Raw genomic sequence first — 22753 nt, 5'->3', positions numbered from 1 at the left:
GAAATAATTCATGAAATGAATCAATTACTCACCCTCAAAGGAGAAATTTAGCAGTACATTGAAGAAACTGAATGGGGATGGATGTCGTCGTCAGGCTCCAAAAATGAGAAAAAAAGCACCAAGAAGATCCCAGGCAGTTTTACAACACATCTAATTTACTGCCCTCACATCCTGTTACTACCAAACTCTTTGTTCTCTCTCTCGCTCTCTGTCACTTACACCTTTTCTGCCTCTCTTTCCCTAACCTGGTCTTTCTGCCACGCTATAATCGCCTCATCATCTTCATTTGCAGATGTCAGTGATCTAAAACTAAGGACCGGAGCCACAGAAGAAAACAAAGGAAGATCTCAGACGAGGGAGAACATTCTGCCGCAACTTAAATCTGCTGGTAAGTTTACAAGAAGTTTATATTTAATGTTTTTGATTGTTTTCATTTTACAACCAATTCAGGAAGGTTCTTCACTATAAAAAAGTTAAATAAGTCATGACAACTTTTCACTCTAATTGTTATTTTGGTGATCTAATTTGTAATAAATTGTACAGAAATAAAAATCTTAATAATAATTTAATTAAAAACAAACAATCAATACAACACAACATTTAAATATATTGGAACAATGCAAAAATACAGTGAAAACAGTAACATTGTGAAATATTATTACAATTTAAAACAACTTTTATATTAAATATATTTTCAAAATATAATGTATTCCTGTGATGGCAAAGCTGAACTTTAAGCAGCCAATATACAGCCATATTTTGGCTCTTAATATGCAAAACACATTGATATTTATGAATAATACCTGCGGGAAGATGACTTAGAAAGCCAACCCTTGATGTTCTAGCCTTCCTCTATTATTACATAATAATGATTTTTGATCTTTTGGTTAAACAAGAGTCTATTATCTGCCATTGTGTTGATCCTAATCCTGACTACTATATTGCATGACGTGAATGTACAGCACTTTTGTCATCCTCTGCACGCTCGGAAGCATAGCATAATGATTCTATATTAAACAGTGAGGACAACAGGACTTATTGGTATTTCTGCCATTACTAGATTGTTTGGTTAAGGCCTGAGGACAGTCGTAGCAGGTGTGTGTGCATATGCTAACACAGCCATTTACATAAATTGATTGCTTAAGTTTTTTATAGAACCATCTCATGCTACGTTTTAGACACACACACACACACACACACACACACACACACACACACACACACACACACACACACACACACACACACACACACACACACAGAGCACAACAGGAGAAAGTTACAGCCATGATAACAAACTGATGTTTGTTTTTATTGGCATTGCTAACGTCACTATTATTATTCTTCATACTTAGGATTAGGGATTTATTTCAACAAAGCATAAATATGTATATTTAATAAATAAATATATTTAAATATGCCGCCACCTCGGATTGGAATTTTCTCCAGACTGAGATGAAGCTAAAACAATTGGTGACTTAAAATTGTACTACGCAACTTTGAGAGTAAATGAATGGTGTGTAAATGTTTTTAACTGGTTGTATGTTTTATATGTTTAATGTAACTTTGATGTATAACTGTATATGCAAACTCAGCTGCCTATCTTGGCCAGGACACTCCTGCAAAAGTGATTTTAATCTCAGTGAGTCTTTTCTCCTGGTTAAATAAAGGTCATATCATTTGTGCTTGCCGTTTAATTATCATTTGAAACGTAGCAAACTGGCAGCTCCAGCAGTAATGAAAATGTGGAAACGATGTATAAACCTTACAGCTGCTGTCCGTAACTTTGCACTTGTGTTCAAGATTTACAAAAATTATATAATGAGAATGTACAACATGAATCCATTTTCCAAACCGTGTTTTTGTCTTACCCTGGATCATTATGGTACACTTATAATAAGTGTTTATATTGGGACTATTTCAATGCCGGACTGGTAGGAACCGCTGTGGAGGAGGAGCACAGTCCCTGCGTGACTCGCCATAGACATAAACAGAGAGAAGTAGCTCCGGCTGCAGTGTTCTTCCGCGAGACGCACGCAGTTCTGTTTATTAACCGATAGAGCGCAAAAAGTTACGGGCTGCAGCTTTAATTATACAATTTAATATTCACTTAAAAAGGAATTTATTCCTGTATGATATGCTGTAGCCACATTGGAGCAGCGGTTTGGAAAATGGATGGAGGTGCCATCTTCTGGCGAGACGTGGGAATTAATTTGGCGTGACCCTCACAGTGCATTATGGGTATTCTCTAGCTGTTAAAGTGGTGGTTGATTATGATTTAACTTTTTAAACTTTAGTTAGAGTGTAATGTTGCTGTTTGAGCACAAAAAAACATCTGCAAAGTTACAACGCTCAAAGTTCAAAGCAAAGGGAGATATTTTCTTTTAAAGAAATTGCTTTTTAAGGACTACAACAAACGGCTGGTAGGGACTACACGAGCTTCCTCCCGGGTTAGTAGCATCACTAATTATTTTTATTAAATATATATATATATATTTGAACATGAAATTTACATAAACCCTACCCCCGGGAACATGCAACAAAGGGGGTGAGATTATCGTGACAGAATATGCTAATCAATGACTTGAAGATAGTTAACTCCACATACATAAATTCATCAACTAACCATTCAGAAACGCCCTGTTTCAAAGGCTGAACAGTATCATTGCCTGTCTGCATGCGGTTATCAGAGCTCATTTGCATTTAAAGGGACACACAAAAACGGCACGTTTTTGCTCACCCTCTAAAAGGGACAATTTTAACATGCTATAAAAAATTATCTGTGAGCTAAAACTTCACATACACACTCTGGGGACATCAGACTTATTTTACATCTTGTAAAAAGGGGCAATCAACCAGCCCTTTAAATTGTACATCGGCTGTACACTAATTATTGCGCTTCATTATGGGATTTAATGCCTGCACTCGATAACGTCCACTATGGACACCACTACAAATGGCTGTCCCCTCAAATAGTGCACTATTTAAGAGCATAGTGGGGAATTTCAAACACAGCCTCAGAATAGCGACACACCCTAGCAAACCACACAGCACATCTTAGCAACGGCACAACAATGCACTAAAGAACTACTTTGCCTGCAAATACTGTATCAACACCTGTTGAGTTTATTGATCTAATCTGTAAATGAAATACTTTAAGTGTAATGAACAGTGAATGTTAATGTTCTGCTGTTCTACAGACACTCCAAAGAATAAATCTGAGGACTGATGGCATGTGTGTGAGAGGGTGTGTGGTTAATGAATTGTAAGAGCTTGGACAAGGGCATGGTTTCCCAGGCTGCAGGCAGACACAATCTAGCATTCACTAATAATCCCTTGTACATCACTAAGCAACTGTGACCTGGCCAAAGTGAACAATCTATTCTCTCCCCATAGAAGTCACTGTATTGCAAGTGGCCACTGATTATACCACAACACAAAGCCAATAAAAAGACACAGGAGATGTTTGCACAAGCTGTGGTTTGCTAGTAAGACAAGCCAAAGAGGATGAAAGCAAATGCTGTGCGTCATTATGTTTGCCAATATAAAAGCGAGGAGACCAGCACGTGACTGTCTCTCTTTACATCTACGTCATCAAACTTGTGAGCAATAATCTGAGTAATATGACATAGCAGAGCACAATTGCATTAACCTTTTCTTTTAAAAGTGGTGCTATTTTGAGTTCAGCTGTTGTCTCAAAGAACCTTTAAACTGAAAACAGGAGCTTAAGGGCATTGAGGATTATAACAAATGCATGCAATTTCTTCACCTTTGAACACAGGGCATGATACTCTAAAGTGCAAACAGAGTGCATCAGTTAACTGTGATCCGCTGATCTTTACTGCTATAAACACAAGACATGCAGCAGACACTCTTCCACAGTTCCTATATAAAGTCTGGTTCGTAATTCCATTACTCTAGTCTGAGATGTATTTAAGCTTGTTCTTTTTTAAGGTGTCATTAAATTAATTTATCTTCTACTGTGGATCAGCAGATAAAAACATGGAATCCAGCTCTGGAGAAATGGACAAAAATGGAGAGGAACTCACAGGTTTGTGATTGTTCGAATTCCTGATTTGAATACATTCACATGTTTTCTTTTTAAGGATTTCTTAATGAGAAATACTAATGCAATAAGCCACAACATTAAGCAAGAGTGTTTAAAACTCCCTTAAAGGGATAGTTCACCCAAAAAACAAATTTTTATGTTTATCTGCTTACCCCCAGGGCATCTAAGTGTCTTTGTTTCTTCAGTAGAGCACAAATGAAGATTTTTAGCTCCAACCGTTGCTGTGTGATAGTCGTATAATGCATGTCAATGGGGATATTTTAGAGTATGAGAGCAATTAGAGTGAAAACACATAGACATACGAATCCTTATTTAACCATGCGGCTCGTGGCGTCACATTGATGTCTTAAGACACGAAACGATCGGTTTCTGCGAGAAACCGAACAGTATTAATGAATTTTTTTTACCTCTTATCAGACGAATGTCATCTAGTATTCCCAGCGCCATAACTTTGGGCGAATAAGGTCAAAATACTGGCGTGATCAAAGATATAAATACGTAGATGCTTCATTCGACCGATCCGCGCAGGCACTAATGAGGAATCTATGTATATATCTATGATCGCGCCGGTATTTTGCATGTATTTTGACCTTATTCACCGGAAGTGATGGCGCGGGGACGGCTGATGCAGAGCCATAGAAAAAAATGAAATCCATTTTTAAATATGGATATTTTTCTTACACAAACGCATCGATTCGCTTCAGAAGGCCTTTATTAACACCCCGGAGCCGCTTGGAGCACGTTATTTGACGGACAGATGCATTTATTATGGATTTCAAAAACAGAGCAACTATTACTGCTATTATAATGCTTGGATTAGCCAGAACATTTTCAATATAACTCAGATTTTATACGTCTGAAAGAAGAATGTCATATACACCTCAGATGACTTGATGGTGAGTTAATCATGGACTAATTTTCATTTTTGGGTGAACTATCCCCTTTAACCATCGTTAAATCACTAACATAGTAGCCTTATGATATAAGACCAATATTGAATAAATAATTAATAATACAAATAAACACAACTCTGGTAAATAAAATAAGATCAAATCCATTAAAAGCAATCTTTTGTATTCCTGGTCTCTTCAACAGGAAGAAAGAAGTCACGTTTTAAGCAGCTGAAGACACGCCTCTTTGGGAAACTGAAGAAAAAGGAAAGCGAAGGGCTGATTAAGCAAAGCCAGTCCGCTAGTGACATCACTGCTCCAGAGGGCAAAAGGCAGGGCTACGACTCTGAAGACGACCTTTCGTAAGTCGCTGATATGTCAATAAATTAAAGTGTCCCTATTATGTGTATTCTTTCTGATGTGTGTAATATAACCGTTTGTAAAAGTAAAAGATCTGCAAAGTTTACGATAATGTTAATGTGTAAGTTGTCTCCCCCCCAAAAAAGAACCGATTCTGAACTGCCTGAAACGAGTCATCTTCCTGCACAAAACTACATAGGTTCGTAACAAATCTGTGTAATGCTAGCCCAGCCTATGCTCTTCATTGGCTGCCCATGAACAATGTCTACTTTCACCCGCCCTCAAACACTGAGACTGGACAAATTTGGTACAGTTGTCTACATGTAGAGAATACTATTTTTTCTATGCTGCCAAAGCAAATCCACTTTGCATGCACTTCCAAAGGATGAGAACTCTGGCAGTAAAACCGACGCCATCGATACTGTTCATGTCACTGTGTACCAAGTGCTGAGGAAGATCTGGAGCTGAAATTCAGATATGGCAATGGATGTTTCATTTCTGACACGCTGTAAGCAGTAGACCAATCACAACAGACTGGGCCATCGGACCAATCAGCGCAGAGTAGACCAATCACAGCAGACTGGGCCATCGGACCAATCAGAGCAAAGTGGACCAATCAGAGCAAAGTAGACCAATCACAGCAGACTGGGCCATCTGAACAATCAGCGCAGAGTAGACCAATCACAGCAGACTGGGCCATCGGACCAATCAGAGCAAAGTAGACCAATCACAGCAGACTGGGCCATCTGACCAATCAGCGCAGAGTAGACCAATCACAGCAGACTGGGCCATCGGACCAATCAGAGCAAAGTAGACCAATCACAGCAGACTGGGCCATCTGAACAATCAGCGCAGAGTAGACCAATCACAGCAGACTGGGCCATCTGACCAATCAGAGCAGAGTAGACCAATCACAGCAGACTGGGCCATCGGACCAATCAGCGCAGAGTAGACCAATCACAGCAGACTGGGCCATCTGAACAATCAGCGCAGAGTAGACCAATCACAACAGACTGGGCCATCTGACCAATCAGAGCAGAGTAGACCAATCACAGCAGACTGGGCCATCGGACCAATCAGCGCAGAGTAGACCAATCACAGCAGACTGGGCCATCTGAACAATCAGCGCAGAGTAGACCAATCACAGCAGACTGGGCCATCTGACCAATCAGAGCAGAGTAGACCAATCACAGCAGACTGGGCCATCTGACCAATCAGAGCAGAGTAGACCAATCACAACAGACTGGGCCATCTGACCAATCAGCGCAGAGTAGACCAATCACAGCAGACTGGGCCATCGGACCAATCAGCGCAGAGTAGACCAATCACAGCAGACTGGGCCATCTGAACAATCAGCGCAGAGTAGACCAATCACAGCAGACTGGGCCATCTGACCAATCAGAGCAGAGTAGACCAATCACAGCAGACTGGGCCATCGGACCAATCAGAGCAGAGTAGACCAATCACAACAGACTGGGCCATCTGACCAATCAGCGCAGAGTAGACCAATCACAGCAGACTGGGCCATCTGACCAATCAGAGCAGAGTAGACCAATCACAGCAGACTGGGCCATCGGACCAATCAGCGCAGAGTAGACCAATCACAACAGACTGGGCCATCTGACCAATCAGAGCAGAGTAGACCAATCACAGCAGACTGGGCCATCTGACCAATCAGCGCAGAGTAGACCAATCACAGCAGACTGGGCCATCTGACCAATCAGAGCAGAGTAGACCAATCACAGCAGACTGGGCCATCGGACCAATCAGCGCAGAGTAGACCAATCACAGCAGACTGGGCCATCTGACCAATCAGAGCAGAGTAGACCAATCACAGCAGACTGGGCCATCGGACCAATCAGCGCAGAGTAGACCAATCACAGCAGACTGGGCCATCTGACCAATCAGAGCAGAGTAGACCAATCACAGCAGACTGGGCCATCGGACCAATCAGCGCAGAGTAGACCAATCACAGCAGACTGGGCCATCTGACCAATCAGCGCAGAGTAGACCAATCACAGCAGACTGGGCCATCTGACCAATCAGAGCAGAGTAGACCAAACACAGCAGACTGGGCCATCTGACCAATCAGAGCAGAGTAGACCAAACACAGCAGACTGGGCCATCTGACCAATCAGAGCAGGGTAGACCAAACACAGCAGACTGGGCCATCTGACCAATCAGAGCAGGGTAGACCAAACACAGCAGACTGGGCCATCTGACCAATCAGAGCAGAGTAGACCAATCACAGCAGACTGGGCCATCTGACCAATCAGAGCAGAGTAGACCAAACACAGCAGACTGGGCCATCTGACCAATCAGAGCAGAGTAGACCAATCACAAAAGACTGGGCCATCTGACCAATCAGAGCAGAGTAGACCAATCACAGCAGACTGGGCCATCTGACCAATCAGAGCAGAGTAGACCAAACATAGCAGACTGGGCCATCTGACCAATCAGAGCAGAGTAGACCAATCACAGCAGACTGGGCCATCGGACCAATCAGAGCAGAGTAGACCAATCACAGCAGACTGGGCCATCTGACCAATCAGAGCAGAGTAGACCAATCACAGCAGACTGGGCCATCTGACCAATCAGCGCAGAGTAGACCAATCACAGCAGACTGGGCCATCGGACCAATCAGAGCAGAGTAGACCAATCACAGTCTACTACAGAGTATGCTCTCGAAAAGGAGGGGTTTAGAAAGACTGAATCTTTTATCACACAAAATAGATGTTGTAATGTGTATTATGAGAAAAATCTAAGTGTTTTTTTATTGTTATTTTGCCGGTAAATCTATTGATGTAGACCTCCAAAACAAAAATAGGAACTTTCAAAATAGCATAATAGGGGCACTTTAACATCAATGAGCTGTTTACTAATTTGATGTCAAATTAAATTGGTTATTCGTACACTATCTTGCATTGTAGTGTGTGTGTGTATATATATATATATATATATATATATATATATATATATATATATATATATATATATATATATATATATATATATATATATATATATATATATATATATATATATATATATATATAGTGTGTGTGTGTGCATGTACGTATGTATAAAACCTAAAATATACTATAACTATTTCATATAGCTATATAAAAATATTTAGTTCAATATCTGTGTTATTATACAGATTTTGTACTGTTGTTTTAGTAGAGATATTATACTGAAACAAAATAAAATGAACGTACTGAATCTGATCCGCAGGTATCCGCAGGGTCTGAGCTCCAGGGCGCTGTCCCACGATAGCATCTTCTTTACCGATCAGACCCAGTCCACAGAACCCACACGAGTTCTTTCACAAGAGAACGTTCATGGCAAAATTAAGGCCTTACAAGTAAGGGACTGTTCTTTGTGGACAAACCAACAGCTTGCAAATGTTTTGGTACAAAAGACCGCAGAGTATTTGAGCTACTCTTATAATGCTGTTCAACTTTACTTTGAGTAAGGGGTTCATTAAATAGCAAGCGGTTTATATTTTGTTTTTCGGCAGTTGAAACTACAGCAACAGAACTTACATCTAGGTCCTCCTCCAATGTTGATACCTGGCAAACGCACAGAGGACTCAGGAACCACTTCAGAGGACGATGGTTTACCGTGCAGTCCACCTGAGACGTCCTTCCACGAGCGAGTGATGCATGGAGCCGTTTACCAGGTAACAGAACAGGTACACTAAAACATAGCGGAGACATTTGCTACTACTTTAACGTTGACCTTATTAATGGAATCCAAATGCCCATTTTTTCTTACATATTTTCTGAATATCAGAAACATCTGAGCTCTCTGAGTTTAGCAGGAACGGGAAGTGAAGAAGAGGAACAGGTAACGTTCACGTATAATAATAATACGTAGTATTGACACACCGTATTATTCAAAACAAAAAAAACTTGCCTTATATAAAATGATGTGACCGTAAATATTGTCTCACTCAGGGTGATCCATTCCAGCCATCATCGAGGCCTCTATCCCCAGTCTACAAACTGACCCCTCAGCCAATCACCTCCCTCGCTTCAGCCTCGACCACACCCACTTCAGGAGTTGACTTCAGTAGCCCTGCATCATGTTACATGACCAGGTTGGATAACTCGGCTGCCCGTCATCGCATGTCAGTCAAACCAAGGAACCAACGAGCCAGCACAAGGGGAAACAGAGTGCCAACGGTAAGACCGTAAAGGTGATCAGATGCATATTGCCTCAGCTACTTCACATCAAGCTGTATGTATAATTAGATTTTTAATGGGACCTGCCTGTATTATGCAAAATTCCCTTTTATAAGCTGTTTGAACACAGATGCGTGTCCACTTTTTGGGACTTTAGCTTATTCACCGTATCCCCCAGAGTTAGATAAGTTCATACATAGCATTCTCATCTCCGTGCACCCACAGCTAGCCTAGCTTAGCACAAAGACTGGAGGTAAATGGCTCCAGCTAGCCTACTGCTCAATAAGTGACGAAATAACGACACCATTTTCCTATTTACATGTTGTGATGTGTGTAGTTACATCGTGTACTAAGACCGATGGAATATGAAAAGTTGCGATTTTCTAGACCGATATGGCTAGGAACTATTCTCTCATTCCTGCGTAATAATCAAGGAACGTTGATGATATTACGCAGTGCCTGAAAAAAGTTCCCAGCACGCTCCCTGTGCAAGCAGGTTGTCATGTTGGTTATGTTGACTGAAGTTCGTCTATTTTCAGGCGCTGCGTAATATCATTGCGCCGCTGCACCCAATTAAATTTAATTAAAGGGGCTATATGCGTTTTTCAGAAATTTAAACTCGCGACTGACACCTGTGGCCAAAAAACAGAACTGCTCTTATTTTCTGCTCGCTCTCGCAGGGGTGGTAACGTCACATCCGCAGACAGCGCGGGAAAAAAACGACCCGACATAAAATAGGAAAAATAGGATACAGGCTTATAGGTGCACCCACTGTGAGCGGACAAGGTGTCAGTATGCTCATCAGGAGATGTTTGAGTCATAAATGGTAAAATAAAAAGGCTATTGTTACGTTTATTTTGGGGAAAAAGTTGCATATAGCCCCTTTAATTATAAATAAAATATAAAAATTTTATGAAAATCACTGATAACATCTGCAAAAAGTACTTAATCATTACTAATTTTAAGCTGTTGGTTTAAACCAAAATAATTACGCATTTTGATCTCCCTTTCCCAGGTATCTCTTTCTCCCAGGTTTCGTTCAGAAAGCATCAGTGATTTGGACAACGTTCTGTCTGAGGAGGAGGATGATGATGAAACCATGACGTTCACAGAGACAGTGCACCATCTTTCGTCTTCCTCTCTGACTTTGTACCTAAAAGAGAAATCCCCTTCTCCAGAACCTATAGCGACATCTCCTGTAAAGTCAGCGCTGAATCAGGAGGAGAACCCCAACAGAACCGAAACTCATTTCCCATCTCTGGGTGTTGAAATCCTAAAGTCGGAAGAATCTCCTGAATCTGAGGATAAAGTCACCACAAACCCTCTTTATTTGCAGCCGATGTCCTTTGGCTGGACCTCAAGCTCCTCAGGTCCACCATCACCGTCAGGACTTCCAGAATATACACCACTATCAAGAGAAATAGAGTCATTAAGAGCCCATTCACCTTTCCAGAGACATTATATTAACAACATCCAGATTCAGACAAGTGAGAATCTTGCGTGTGGAACAAATACAAAGGAAAGCCCCCAAGAGGAAGCATCATTTAGACTATTTCCTGTACCTATACCTCGCATCCAAAAGCCGAAAATGGAAATAAGAAGCCCTCCGTCTCCAAAAGGAGCCACAGAGGCCTCAACAAAACCTTGGGAAGCTGGAGTGGAAAGTGCTCCCGAACTGGTTTGCAGGACGATTAACCCGGGATCATTCCAGTTTTTCATTGCATCTGCAAAGCATCACTCCAAAACAACAAGCGAGACTGTGACAAAGCAGAATGAGGGACATTTGAAAGGAATTCCAGGAATCAAGTCCCAATCCAACAAACCCAACCTAGAGCCGCAGAAAGAGGAAGCAAGAGAAACGAAACCAACCGAGTTTCAGAATCTCCTCCAACAAACGCAAGATACAAAGAGTTTTCGTAGAGAAGTAACACCTCCTGTTATGTCCAAACCAACAACAGGAACCAATCTTAAGAAGACTGATACTGCTACAGAACACGTGGAAACAGAGAAACTAGAGGAACCTGAAGACAAGAGGAATACTTTTGGGGTGCAGCTCCGCACAACCTCTCTGTCGCTGAGGTACCGCTCTGAGGTCTCCAAAATTAAGGATGAAACCAAACGGTACAGTTTAGAGTCTAATACAGTGCAGGCGGCCTCAGAGGAGCATGCCGGGAAAGCAGAAACCTTTAGAACTGTGTATGATGGCAATTCCAGGAGTAAACACATGGTTCCCAAAAAGGAAACAGATTCACAGAGCCTGGAGTTTCAGCTTGCGGCCCAAGACAGTGAGTGTGAATGTCTTTCTTCTTTCTGTTGAACTATATAATATATGGTATCGTATCTGTTTTTTGAATTGGTTCAATCAACATTTTTTGTTCAAGACAATTACCATAAAATTAAACTAAAATGTTTAAGGAACTAGATATTTGAACCAGGGTTATTATAGTTAAAGTGCTTTTTTCGAATATTAGCATTCATGTAGTGTGTACATGTTTGTGAATGTAAAATGTCTGTAAAGTTTTAAAGATCAAAGTACACGCAAATAAAGTTATTGTCTCCAGAGTCTGACCAATCAGAGCAGAGTAGATCAATCACAACAGACTGGGCCATCTGACCAATCAGAGCAGAGTAGACCAATCACAACAGACTGGGCCATTTGACCAATCAGAGCAGAGTAGACCAATCACAGCAGACTGGGCCATCCCAGTATAGTATTCCCAGATAAATACCATTCTTACTTCTTGTTTGCTATTTGTAATCTAACAGTAACATAAAACCATACATAAGCGCACCTTTTGCTGAGCTATTTTTCATATCTTTGAGAATAAAAGTTGCTTTATTATTATTACTGATTATTGCTGTATTCCATAACACAGAAAACAAAGTTAAATGTACAATTCTTTCCAGTCTGCCTTGGTAACATTGAGTATTTTTCATTTTTTTAATGTACAGATGGAAGACCATCAATTCAAAATACAACAGGAGCAACTAAAGAGACTGTGCCTGAGCCAGGCTGGATGAATCCAGCCAGAGGGAGGACCAGGGCTTACCAGCCATTCTTGAGCAGATTGGCCACAAATCACTCACCAGTCCACCCTTCACCTCCAGCAGCACCTCCTGCACAGCCTCCCAAACCAGCCTTACAGCCTAAAACACCACAGCCCCTGACCACCACGCTTCATCCTCTGAAAACTCAGCACACACTGAACATCCCAATTCAGCCGGCCTCACAGAGAGCTCCCACTAAACCAGCGCCCAGTGGAACAAAGGACAAGCAGGTAACATGGCCAGAGAGCACAGAGCACACTTCATATTTAAAGGGGTGGTAAAACACATTATTTTGAAGGCTTGACTGTGTTTGTGGGGTGCACTGTAACATGTGTTCATGCTTCGTTTAAAAAAAAATTGCCTTATTTTTCATATATTTGACCTTTATTCTACACTGCTCTGTCCCTCCTTGTAAAACGGTCTGATGGTTTCCGGGTTGTATGAAGCCAGTCCCTCAAAAATACGCAGTGGGCTCTGATTGGTTAGCTGGCCCAGTGTGTTGTGATTCGCTAACCGCCTAGTGTACGTTTGTTGGAAACGTCACGCCCCTTACCTTTACCGGAGGCTGTGCTTGCGTCAATAAAACCATATGAGCCCGAATCAGACCCAGAACATTTGAGTGAAGATGATCGAGCAGAACCTGTTCAGTCCTCAAGAGTAAAGACTGCGGATCTATAGTGATCGCTACTGAATGGCACTTTAACTTTTGTATTTTTAGAACGATTATAGCCAAATATCTGTCGCAAGAACTAACCCAAAACGAACACTAAGCACTGGCTTTAACTAGTAAGTTAGCCAAATCACACACAGAACCATGTTTAGCATGCCTGTAGATAAACAATACATAAAAGCTCTAATCAAAGAATCATTTACACTAATGTCAGGTTCGCTGTTGAGATTTTAACGTTAGTGTTTGTAACGTTAGGTGTTCGTCAGATAACGTTAAGTATGAATGAGCATTTAACAGACTGGTTTGCAGAACAGCGCTGTCATCTGTTTACTTCCTTGCTACAACCTATTACAGGAAAACACATCGATGAAAAATAAATCAGACTTACAGGTTGTGGCCCGTAAACAGCTTCTGTTTGTAAATCCAGCTTTCAGGACAAGCAGTTGTGCATATCCTGTATTGAACTCGCGAAGTTTGTGGAAGTTTGTGTTGTCCTCCGTGAAATGTGCAGCGCGCGCGTCGTGCATCCACGCACCGGCAGTGTTTTTTTCACGCAGCTGACGTTGTGCAAATCTGGCATTGAAATCGCGAAGACGGTGGATGTTTTCCTCTGTTAGATGTGCTGCAGGGAGCCCTGCACGCGCCTGATTCCCCGCCGACTCAAACACGCGTGCATATAACATGCTGTGTGTTAAACGCTCTGCAACGCACCCCCGTCCCAAGGAAGGCTGAACAGAGCAAGTACCCCAGACCTGCAATCCGGATGAAAATAACAGCATTTCCTCGGCATCGCGGCAACAACACTCCAGCCTAACTATACCACAACAGCGCCGCGATACAAAATGGCCTCACCCCCCCCCCCCCTTATTTAATCTTCTCGGAGGAGGGGTTTATGTAAATATTGAGCCTGTTGATGTCACCAACCCTGGAGGAATGTGTGTAGTCGCCTACTGGCCGTTTGCTGTAGTTCTTAGAAACGGATTTCTTTAAAAGCAAATATCTCCCTTTGCTTTAAACTTTGAACGTTGTAACTTTGCAGATGTTGTTTATGCTCAAGCAGCAACATTACACACTAGCTAAAGTTAGAATAGTGAAATCGTGGTTTACCACCCCTTTAATACTAAAACAATTTATATTAAAAATGATTTCTTTACTCTTTGCAGGACAATAGTAGGAGCTGTACACCAGAAGATGACTCAACAAAGAGAGCAGCAGCTTACTACAAGATGGACTGGAACGCAAAACCCGTCCCACCAAACACAGAAAGTAAAGCACTGCTTTGACAGTCATTTCTAAATGTTTTTTTGCTTCTTCAAAGCTTTATCATTTGATATAGACATTGATGTGTATGTTCGTGTTTCTCTGCAATAGCTCTTACCGTCCCATCTGAGCTTCCAGCAACACCATCATTATCACTATCACCACCAGACGTCTCTCAGCAGCCACGGTCAGACGGAGATGAGCCGTCCTGGATGGAGCTGGCCAAGAGAAAGTCTTTAGCTTGGAGTGACAAAACATTAGAATGAAGACGAGACAATAAACCAGAGACATTCAGTGATGGACTCGTGGTGCAATACCTAATGTTACAGCGAATGAATGTATGAATACTGTGTGTGTGTGTGGGAGATTGAGTGATAAATTGTTATCTCTTGTATTGCTAATATATTGTTGTGGCAAGCAGTGGAGGCCTTGCCCTGTTCTCTCACAGTCCTCAGCCTCGATAGCTTGCCACAATTGTATAATCATAATTCATTTACATTAGTGGCCTAAAGACTTACACAAATGTTTGTAAGTGATCAAGCATTGCTATTTACATAACTATGAATGAAGAACATGTTTATTAGTCTTTCTAGTATGTTACATTAAAACAGCTGATTTCCGAGACAGTGATAATAAACTTAAACAGTGACTACGTGTGCTTAGTAGATACAGTGAGTCAATGTTATTGCATTACATAACAATATTTAACACTTTTCAGTCGACACAAACTTGCAAGTAGTGCTCGCAGCAGAGTATACTGGAGCTCAAGGGTGAAGCCGAACCTGTTTAATGGGTGGAGAGATAGGCTTATGGGTAGGGTTAGGTTGTGGTTAGGCTGGAGGTAACGGCTCTGCCTCTCCAAGCTTGCCTTACTCCATGAGAACGTGATGGTTACTCTGCCCTCTGGTGGATACATCATACCTTGACTAGAGAATCAAATACAGTATAATAAATCCACGGTGTTTTTATTGCATTCAAATTAGGATGACACGTGGCAATTAGTTATGGTGATTATAGATAATTTCTTTAATTTCCACCATTCTCACCAATTTTTATTCTGACCTTTTTTTATAAGCAAACTATACGCAAGGCAAGCATGCCACAAATAAGTTTTTAAAAGGGGTAAAAGCTGGAATTGCACCTATGCTGCATTCGAAATCACATACTTCCCCACTATATAGTAGTGACAAAGGTAGTATGTCCGATTTCACAGTACTTACAAAAATAGAGAAGCAAAGAGTACCTATTATGACCATAGATTATGACAGACAGGTCCTCCTCGAAATGGGGTCTCCATTAGGACACCAAATTAATTTTAATAGGCACTCTCTTTAGCGCCTGTTTACAATTCCTACAAATGCTGTATTAGTTAGGTTCGGTTAGGTTATGTACTAGCATAGATAGATACCACTATAGACTGATAGCAGTTTATACACATATTTTCACTTACGTTACATGTATTTTATTCACAATCATCTTTAATGTAATTATGTGTTAAATTAAGTGTTAATTGTCTAAATATTTCCGTTATAAAAAGAATGTAATAATGTATATTCAGTTAATAGGCTATTACTTATTATTATTTATTCATTAAGTACCGTTTATCAAGTGAAAGAAATGTTTGATTTGTTTTATTATCCACTAAATAGTAAGCTATACATATTTTAAATTAGCATTCCACGCAGAAAGTATAACGCCTCTCAAAACGCTTACGCTACGCCGACGTCATACGACGCCGCCAGTTACACATTTTTGTAAAAAAGGGAATTTTTTAAATATAACTCCGGCTGTATTTGTCTGAAAGAAGAATGTCATATACATCTAGAATGGCTTGAGGGTGAGTAAATCATGGGCTTATTTTTATTTTTGGGTGAACTAATCCTTTAAAGGTGAACTATGTAGGATTTTTGCAGTAAAATATCCAGAAACCACTAGGCCAGTGTTATATATTTTGTTCAGTTGAGTACTTAGAATATCCCAAATGTTTCCAACTATTTGTAAATCGTGAGAAATTGCTATTTTAACCGAGGAACCGGGACGTGTGAGCTATGCGTGTGAGGGAGTCGCCTGTCGATTGCGTCATATCTGCGTCACCCTCGGTTTCCGGTTTTATTCAGTGAAACACTTTACTCTCACTGCAGTGTGAACAAGTTTCATAGCAGCCGCCGAGCGAACGTCATAACTTCCTTTTCAACACACTTAGATATATCTAATACGATAAACAGAGTTTCGTTACCTCACTCATGACTGGAAAAGAGGAAGTGGCGCCGGCAACCATGTCATAATAAAAGTCCCGCCGGCGACTATGCCATAATAACAGTCCCGCTCTTCAATCGCTCCAGCGGCCTTGCTCAGCTCCACAACACTCGGTCCTGCTCTGCTTCAGACTACAGTAATGTTAATAATCGCATCCATGAGCATGATTTCTGCCCGAGTCCTATCCTGACTGTCACCGGCTGTGAGGTGAAGACCACATGTCCCAAGATTCTGCGCTCAAACGTGGCGTCATCAAACTACGCCTTTGTTTTGAACAGGCGACCTCTAGTGGACGGAAAAGTTACATAGTGTAGCTTTAACTGATGGAGACCCGATTTCGAGGGAGCACGAGCACCCGAGTCACTCAACAGAACACATCGCGGAGCAAGGAGGACGCTGACAAACGCACGGACAGACAACACAGCAGGTTACTTTTGATATAAAACAAAAATTCAAATTCTGCCAGTTTTATTGCGACATTCAAACGATAAATACAGTTTTGGCGCTCTTTTATGGCGTTTTGTGTCGTGACGGATTACAAAGCGGGAGTGCACGTGCACTTATCATCTCTTCCTCTTTACTACTAGTTACAGCACGAAATAAACACGAAAGAAAGAAACAGTACAACTTACTGAAGTATCAGGTCTCATGATGTAGCTAATGGCTCAACCTGAATAAAACTGCTTTTAAAGTCATGTAATGTTACGCCTACCTCAGAAAAGCCATTCTTGTGTCCATACACTAGTTAGTGAGAAAAAATACTCTAGAGAGAAGCATTTAGCACAAAAAACACTATATTATTATTCTTATATAATTAAAAAGTTATTATTATAAAAAACGGTCTTATATGCAACTGTATGCAAATCAGTTTTAACATTTAATAACAGGGTCCCCTGAATAGTTTATAACATTATAGTAGGGAATGATCCTTGAGAAAAAATAACGTAGCCTATATTCATCTATATATCCAAATTAATCATATTAAATCGCAAGCTTATAAATCATTACTCCCCCACAGGATTAATTCTCACTCCTGAATGCTGAACTCAAAAGTTGGCAGCCCTGAAGTAGGCCTACAGTTTATTAATCATGCAAATGTCTAATAATAATGCTAATGATCTAGCACCAGGTGTGCCAGATCTACTATACATACACCTGTGTAAACAACGCAAAACTGAAGAACGCCATAGATTTCTACTGTTATAGATACGGTTTACATTATCATTAACATCCATACTTTTATTCCAGTGGGATTCAAGCACTTCCTTCGAATTTTGACAGAAACGTGTAATCGAACACCAAAGAAAGCTCTCCAACAGGGAGCCGACCTGGAAAAGAGAAACACCCTTGGCGTAAAGACAGCAAAAATTATGAATATACAAAAGGGAAGCAAAAGAAGGTGAGTTTAAAAAGGAGGAGTGTATCCGTCAGACTGTTTGAAGTCGGGCATTGTATTGAGGCGTTATTGTGTCTGACGGTGAGCGATATAATGAAGATGAAGAAAGTGAGAGATAGGGCAGATGTTAATAATGCGTCGACCCCCCGTTGCTCCGACTCACCCTCTTCATCGCCTAATTGACCGGGCAGGGTCCCCGGAGTCCTCTGTTATTATTTATTAACAATTCACAGATAAATAATTCACAACTTGGAAAAGAAGCTAGCGGACAGAAGCTCTTAATTGAGCTTTGGAGAGGAATGGCGAGCACCCTGTCCTGATTTTTTACACCTTCCTTTATAATTTTTTCTTTCTTATTGTCTTAACTTTATATCACAACAAATGCACATCAGACAATAGGTCTACACATATACTACTTAAGGTGCAGTCACATTTAATGCTGTTTGGCGACCAACAGAAAGTTGCTTGGTTTGAACGTGACTTCTGTGTGAGCTGTACTTCATAAATCTCTACATTTTAGAGGTGACGCACATTCACATGATGCAATCAGTTGCATATAAATGTCAGGAAACCTGATTCCTGGCCACGTCGTTGTCCATGGACCACTGGTTCTTCTCAATAGGGTGGTGTGGTGCAGGTATGAGATCAATTTGTAGGCTAAAACGTGGAAGCGAGTTAGCATTTCAGCAATTCCGTTTCCATCGTCCCGAAGGGGGTTTTGGTTAAATGGCTGAAATTAGGTCTGGGGTGAACACAAGCTCAAGACACTTTCACGCTTTATTCTATAGCATAAAATACATCAGTATTGAAAAAGGCTGTAGCTAACAAGTGGCTAAATGTGACTACAGAGGCTGTCGAGGAGATTAAACGTCATCACGCCGAACAGGTACACACTTTTACAGCCTCATTATGCTTATAATTGTGCTTTTATAAACGAGTCTAACTCAAAGATTCTGGGAAAATGTTTTTAGATTAAAAACTGAAAGAGTTGTGACAATTCAAATTTTTTGGAATATTGCAGTTTATTATAAATGACTTATGGGTACATCATTTTTTTTAAATTAATGTGCCTTCATAGTAATCTTCCCCTCCATCTTTCCCACTTCTCTGATGATGTGTCTACTGGCGCGAGGGCGGGGCAACCTGTCACTCACATGAGATCCACCAATAGCAAACCACAACCATCCAACCAACCAATACATTTCTGATGGACAAAATCAAGTCTCACCCTACATTTTTTTTTACATGGTTATACACTCATCTAAAGGATTATTAGGATCACCATACTAATACTGTGTTTGACCCCCTTTCGCCTTCAGAACTGCCTTAATTCTACGTGGCATTGATTCAAGAAGGTGCTGAAAGCATTCTTTAGAAATGTTGGCCCATATTGATAGGATAGCATCTTGCAGTTGATGGAGATTTGTGGGATGCACATCCAGGGCACGAAGCTCCCGTTCCACCACATCCCAAAGATGCTCTATTGAGTTGAGATCTGGTGACTGTGGGGGCCATTTTAGTACAGTGAACTCATTGTCATGTTCAAGAAACCAATTTGAAATGATTCGAGCTTTGTGACCTGGTGCATTATCCTGCTGGAAGTAGCCATCAGAGGATGGGTACATGGTGGTCATAAAGGGATGGACATGGTCAGAAACAATGCTCAGGTAGGCCGTGGCATTTAAATGATGCCCAATTGGCACTAAAGGGGCCTAAAGTGTGCCAAGAAAACATCCCCCACACCATTACACCACCACCACCAGCCTGCACAGTGATAACAAGGCATGATGGATCCATGTTCTCATTCTTTTTACGCCAAATTCTGACTCTACCATGGTAAATGGTAAATGGACTGCATTTATATAGCACTTTTTTAACAGACCTACGGCCATCCAAAGCGCTTTACATTTTTGCCTCACATTCACCCATTCACACACCGACGACGGTGTCAGCCATGCAAGGCGCCATCCAGCTCGTCGGGAGCAGCTGGGGTAAGGTGTCTTGCTCATGGACACCTCGACACTTGGTCAGGTGGAACCGGGGATCGAACCACCAACCTTCCGGTTTGTAGACAACCTACATGAACCACTGAGCCACTGCCGCCCACCATCTGAATGTCTCAACAGAAATCGAGACTCATCAGACCAGGCAACATTTTTCCAGTCTTCAACTGTCCAATTTTGGTGAGCTCGTGCAAATTGTAGCCTCTTTTTCCTATTTGTAGTGGAGATGAGTGGTACCCGGTGGGGTCTTCTGCTGTTGTAGCCCATCCGCCTCAAGGTTGTGTGTGTTGTGGCTTCACAAATGCTTTGCTGCATACCTCGGTTGTAACGAGTGGTTATTTCAGTCAAAGTTGCTCTTCTATCAGCTTGAATCAGTCGGCCCATTCTCCTCTGACCTCTAGCATCAACAAGGCATTTTGGCCCACAGGACTGCCGCATACTGGATGATTTTCCTTTTTCACACCATTCTTTGTAAACCCTAGAAATGGTTGTGCGTGAAAATCCCAGAAACTGAGCAGACTGTGAAATACTCAGACCGGCCCGTCTGACACCAACAACCATGCCACGCTCAAAATTGCTTAAATCACCTTTCTTTCCCATTCTGACATTCAGTTTGGAGTTCAGGAGATTGTCTTGACCAGGACCACACCCCTAAATGCATTGAAGCAACTGCCATGTGATTGGTTGATTAGATAATTGCATTAATGAAAATTGAACAGGTGTTCCTAATAATCCTTTAAGTGAGTGTATGTCACAATAGGTAAGAAAAGACCTTATTTGAATTGTTGAACTTAATTTACAACAACAACAAAAAAGACAAATAAACCGTAATAAAATATAAGACTAAATAAACTAATTGCAAATGATGGCACAAATAAATACAATAGAATAAAGAGTCAAATTAAATAAACATGGCTTTAAGTGGGTCCAACAGTATATTCATGTAAGAAATACTACAGAAAGGAAAGTAATCAAATGTAAAAACAAAAATTACTTTTTCATTGTAAAAATAATGAAATACAGATTAATTCTTACAATTAAAGTAACAAAAGTTATTCAATCGAGCAACAAGTGATTTTCTCTTTGTCTTTTGTTCTTTGATTAACATGACAGAAAGAAGGTTTTTTAGGCTGCTGTCACTTTAAGAGCTTATGGTAAATGGACTGCATTTATATAGCGCTTTTAACAGACCTACAGCCATCCAAAGCGCTTTACATTTTGCCTCACATTCACCCATTCATAGACCGACGGCGGTGTCAGCCATGCAAGGCGCCATCCAGCTATGGGGTTAGGTGTCTTAGGACACCTCGGCACTTGGTCAGGTAGAACCGGGGATCAAACCACCAACCTTCCGGTTTGTAGACAACCTACATGAACCACTGAGCCACTGCCGCCCCCGCTTACGCACGGATCCAATATACTGTTACACAACATGCTAACTTTTTACATTCCAACCAAAACTGACTGTATTTACCTGAATACTCTTCATTTTTACATAATTTTGTATGTATTTGACCGTTTAAGCGCAATAAAAAACATAAATAAGTACATTTTGCACTGGCAAGCTGTTTGACAGGCGGCTTTATGAGAGTGCCACTTTTATAAATCAGTGGTGCGCGCACTTTTGGTGTGCGTGCGAAACCTGCGAGAATGACTAAAATCATGCGCAATATAAGTAATATTCAACCAGAGCCAATGAGATGAGTGAGTGAGAGGAGGCGTGCGTTTGTCAATTCACCATCCGAGAGAAGAGAAAATGCGTAGCTGGTATCGTTACTGCAGAAACGTAGTATTGGAACTGTTTCAGATTTTTCAGTATCAATACATATCGAAATATCAATATTTTTACACCTACAAGTAAGATAATAACATATTATAAACTTTCTCATAATTGACCGATTTTAAAATATAACATAGCAATGCACTAAACCCACTTTGAACACCTTAGCATATACTCAAAAACATTAGCATTGTGGCACCACTAACGTTGTTCCAGAATATTCTATCAACTTTTAAAACATTTTGCACTTTACTTTTTTTTTTTTATAAATCCAACATAGTCAGTATAGACTTTGAAAACTGTAAATTGGGTGTTTTAAATTATTAATGGCGTAATGTAATTAACAGTAAATAGGCATCTGGCGGGATTAGCCCTCGTCTTGTATTGACAGAACAAGAAAAGCTTAAATTCTGCCACAGGATTTTGAAATAATCGTATTATTTTTTATTTTTTAAATGTCTCATGCTTATACAGCATGCTAAGTTTGATCAACACGGTTCTTCGGGGCTTTAGATCATTAATAAACCAATCTTGATTCAAAGCAGCTAATGCTTAAAGTTTGCTTTTCACTGAAGAACAGTTTCTGCTGGGATATAATAAGTCAGAGAAATATCCCTCTGAAGGTCTTCTTTAGCTTGCTTCTCATCGGGGAACGGTTCATCAGAAGTTTTCAACAAGGTCCATACAAATCTCCAGTTGCCACAGTACTACATACAGAGCCTTTAATGATCGCTGCTTTGGGGGAGTGTGCAGATGGGAAGATAGTTTAACTTTACTCCCTTTATATTTGTATTTTTGAAGACATCACTGTAGACTTCGCTTAATCTAAAAGTA

General features: G+C 40.8%; 1 protein-coding gene across 1 annotated transcript; it reads left to right on the top strand.

The window, feature by feature from the left end:
• Nucleotides 1–3997: 3997 nt before the first annotated feature.
• cracdlb (cracd like b) lies at nt 3998–15150 on the top strand. Its single transcript, XM_079812434.1, has 10 exons — nt 3998–4051; nt 5165–5321; nt 8554–8683; nt 8840–9001; nt 9115–9168; nt 9279–9506; nt 10522–11791; nt 12459–12784; nt 14388–14490; nt 14596–15150. The coding sequence occupies exons 1-10, from the start codon at nt 4003–4005 to the stop codon at nt 14748–14750; spliced, it is 2634 nt and encodes an 877-aa protein (XP_079668560.1). The 5' UTR covers nt 3998–4002; the 3' UTR covers nt 14751–15150.
• Nucleotides 15151–22753: the final 7603 nt, after the last annotated feature.

This window comes from Gobio gobio (assembly GCF_949357685.1).
Source record: "Gobio gobio genome assembly, chromosome: 3".
NCBI lineage: Eukaryota > Metazoa > Chordata > Actinopteri > Cypriniformes > Gobionidae > Gobio > Gobio gobio.
The sequence above is the reverse complement of the archived record's forward strand: the minus strand, read 5'-3'. Positions and strand labels throughout refer to the sequence as shown.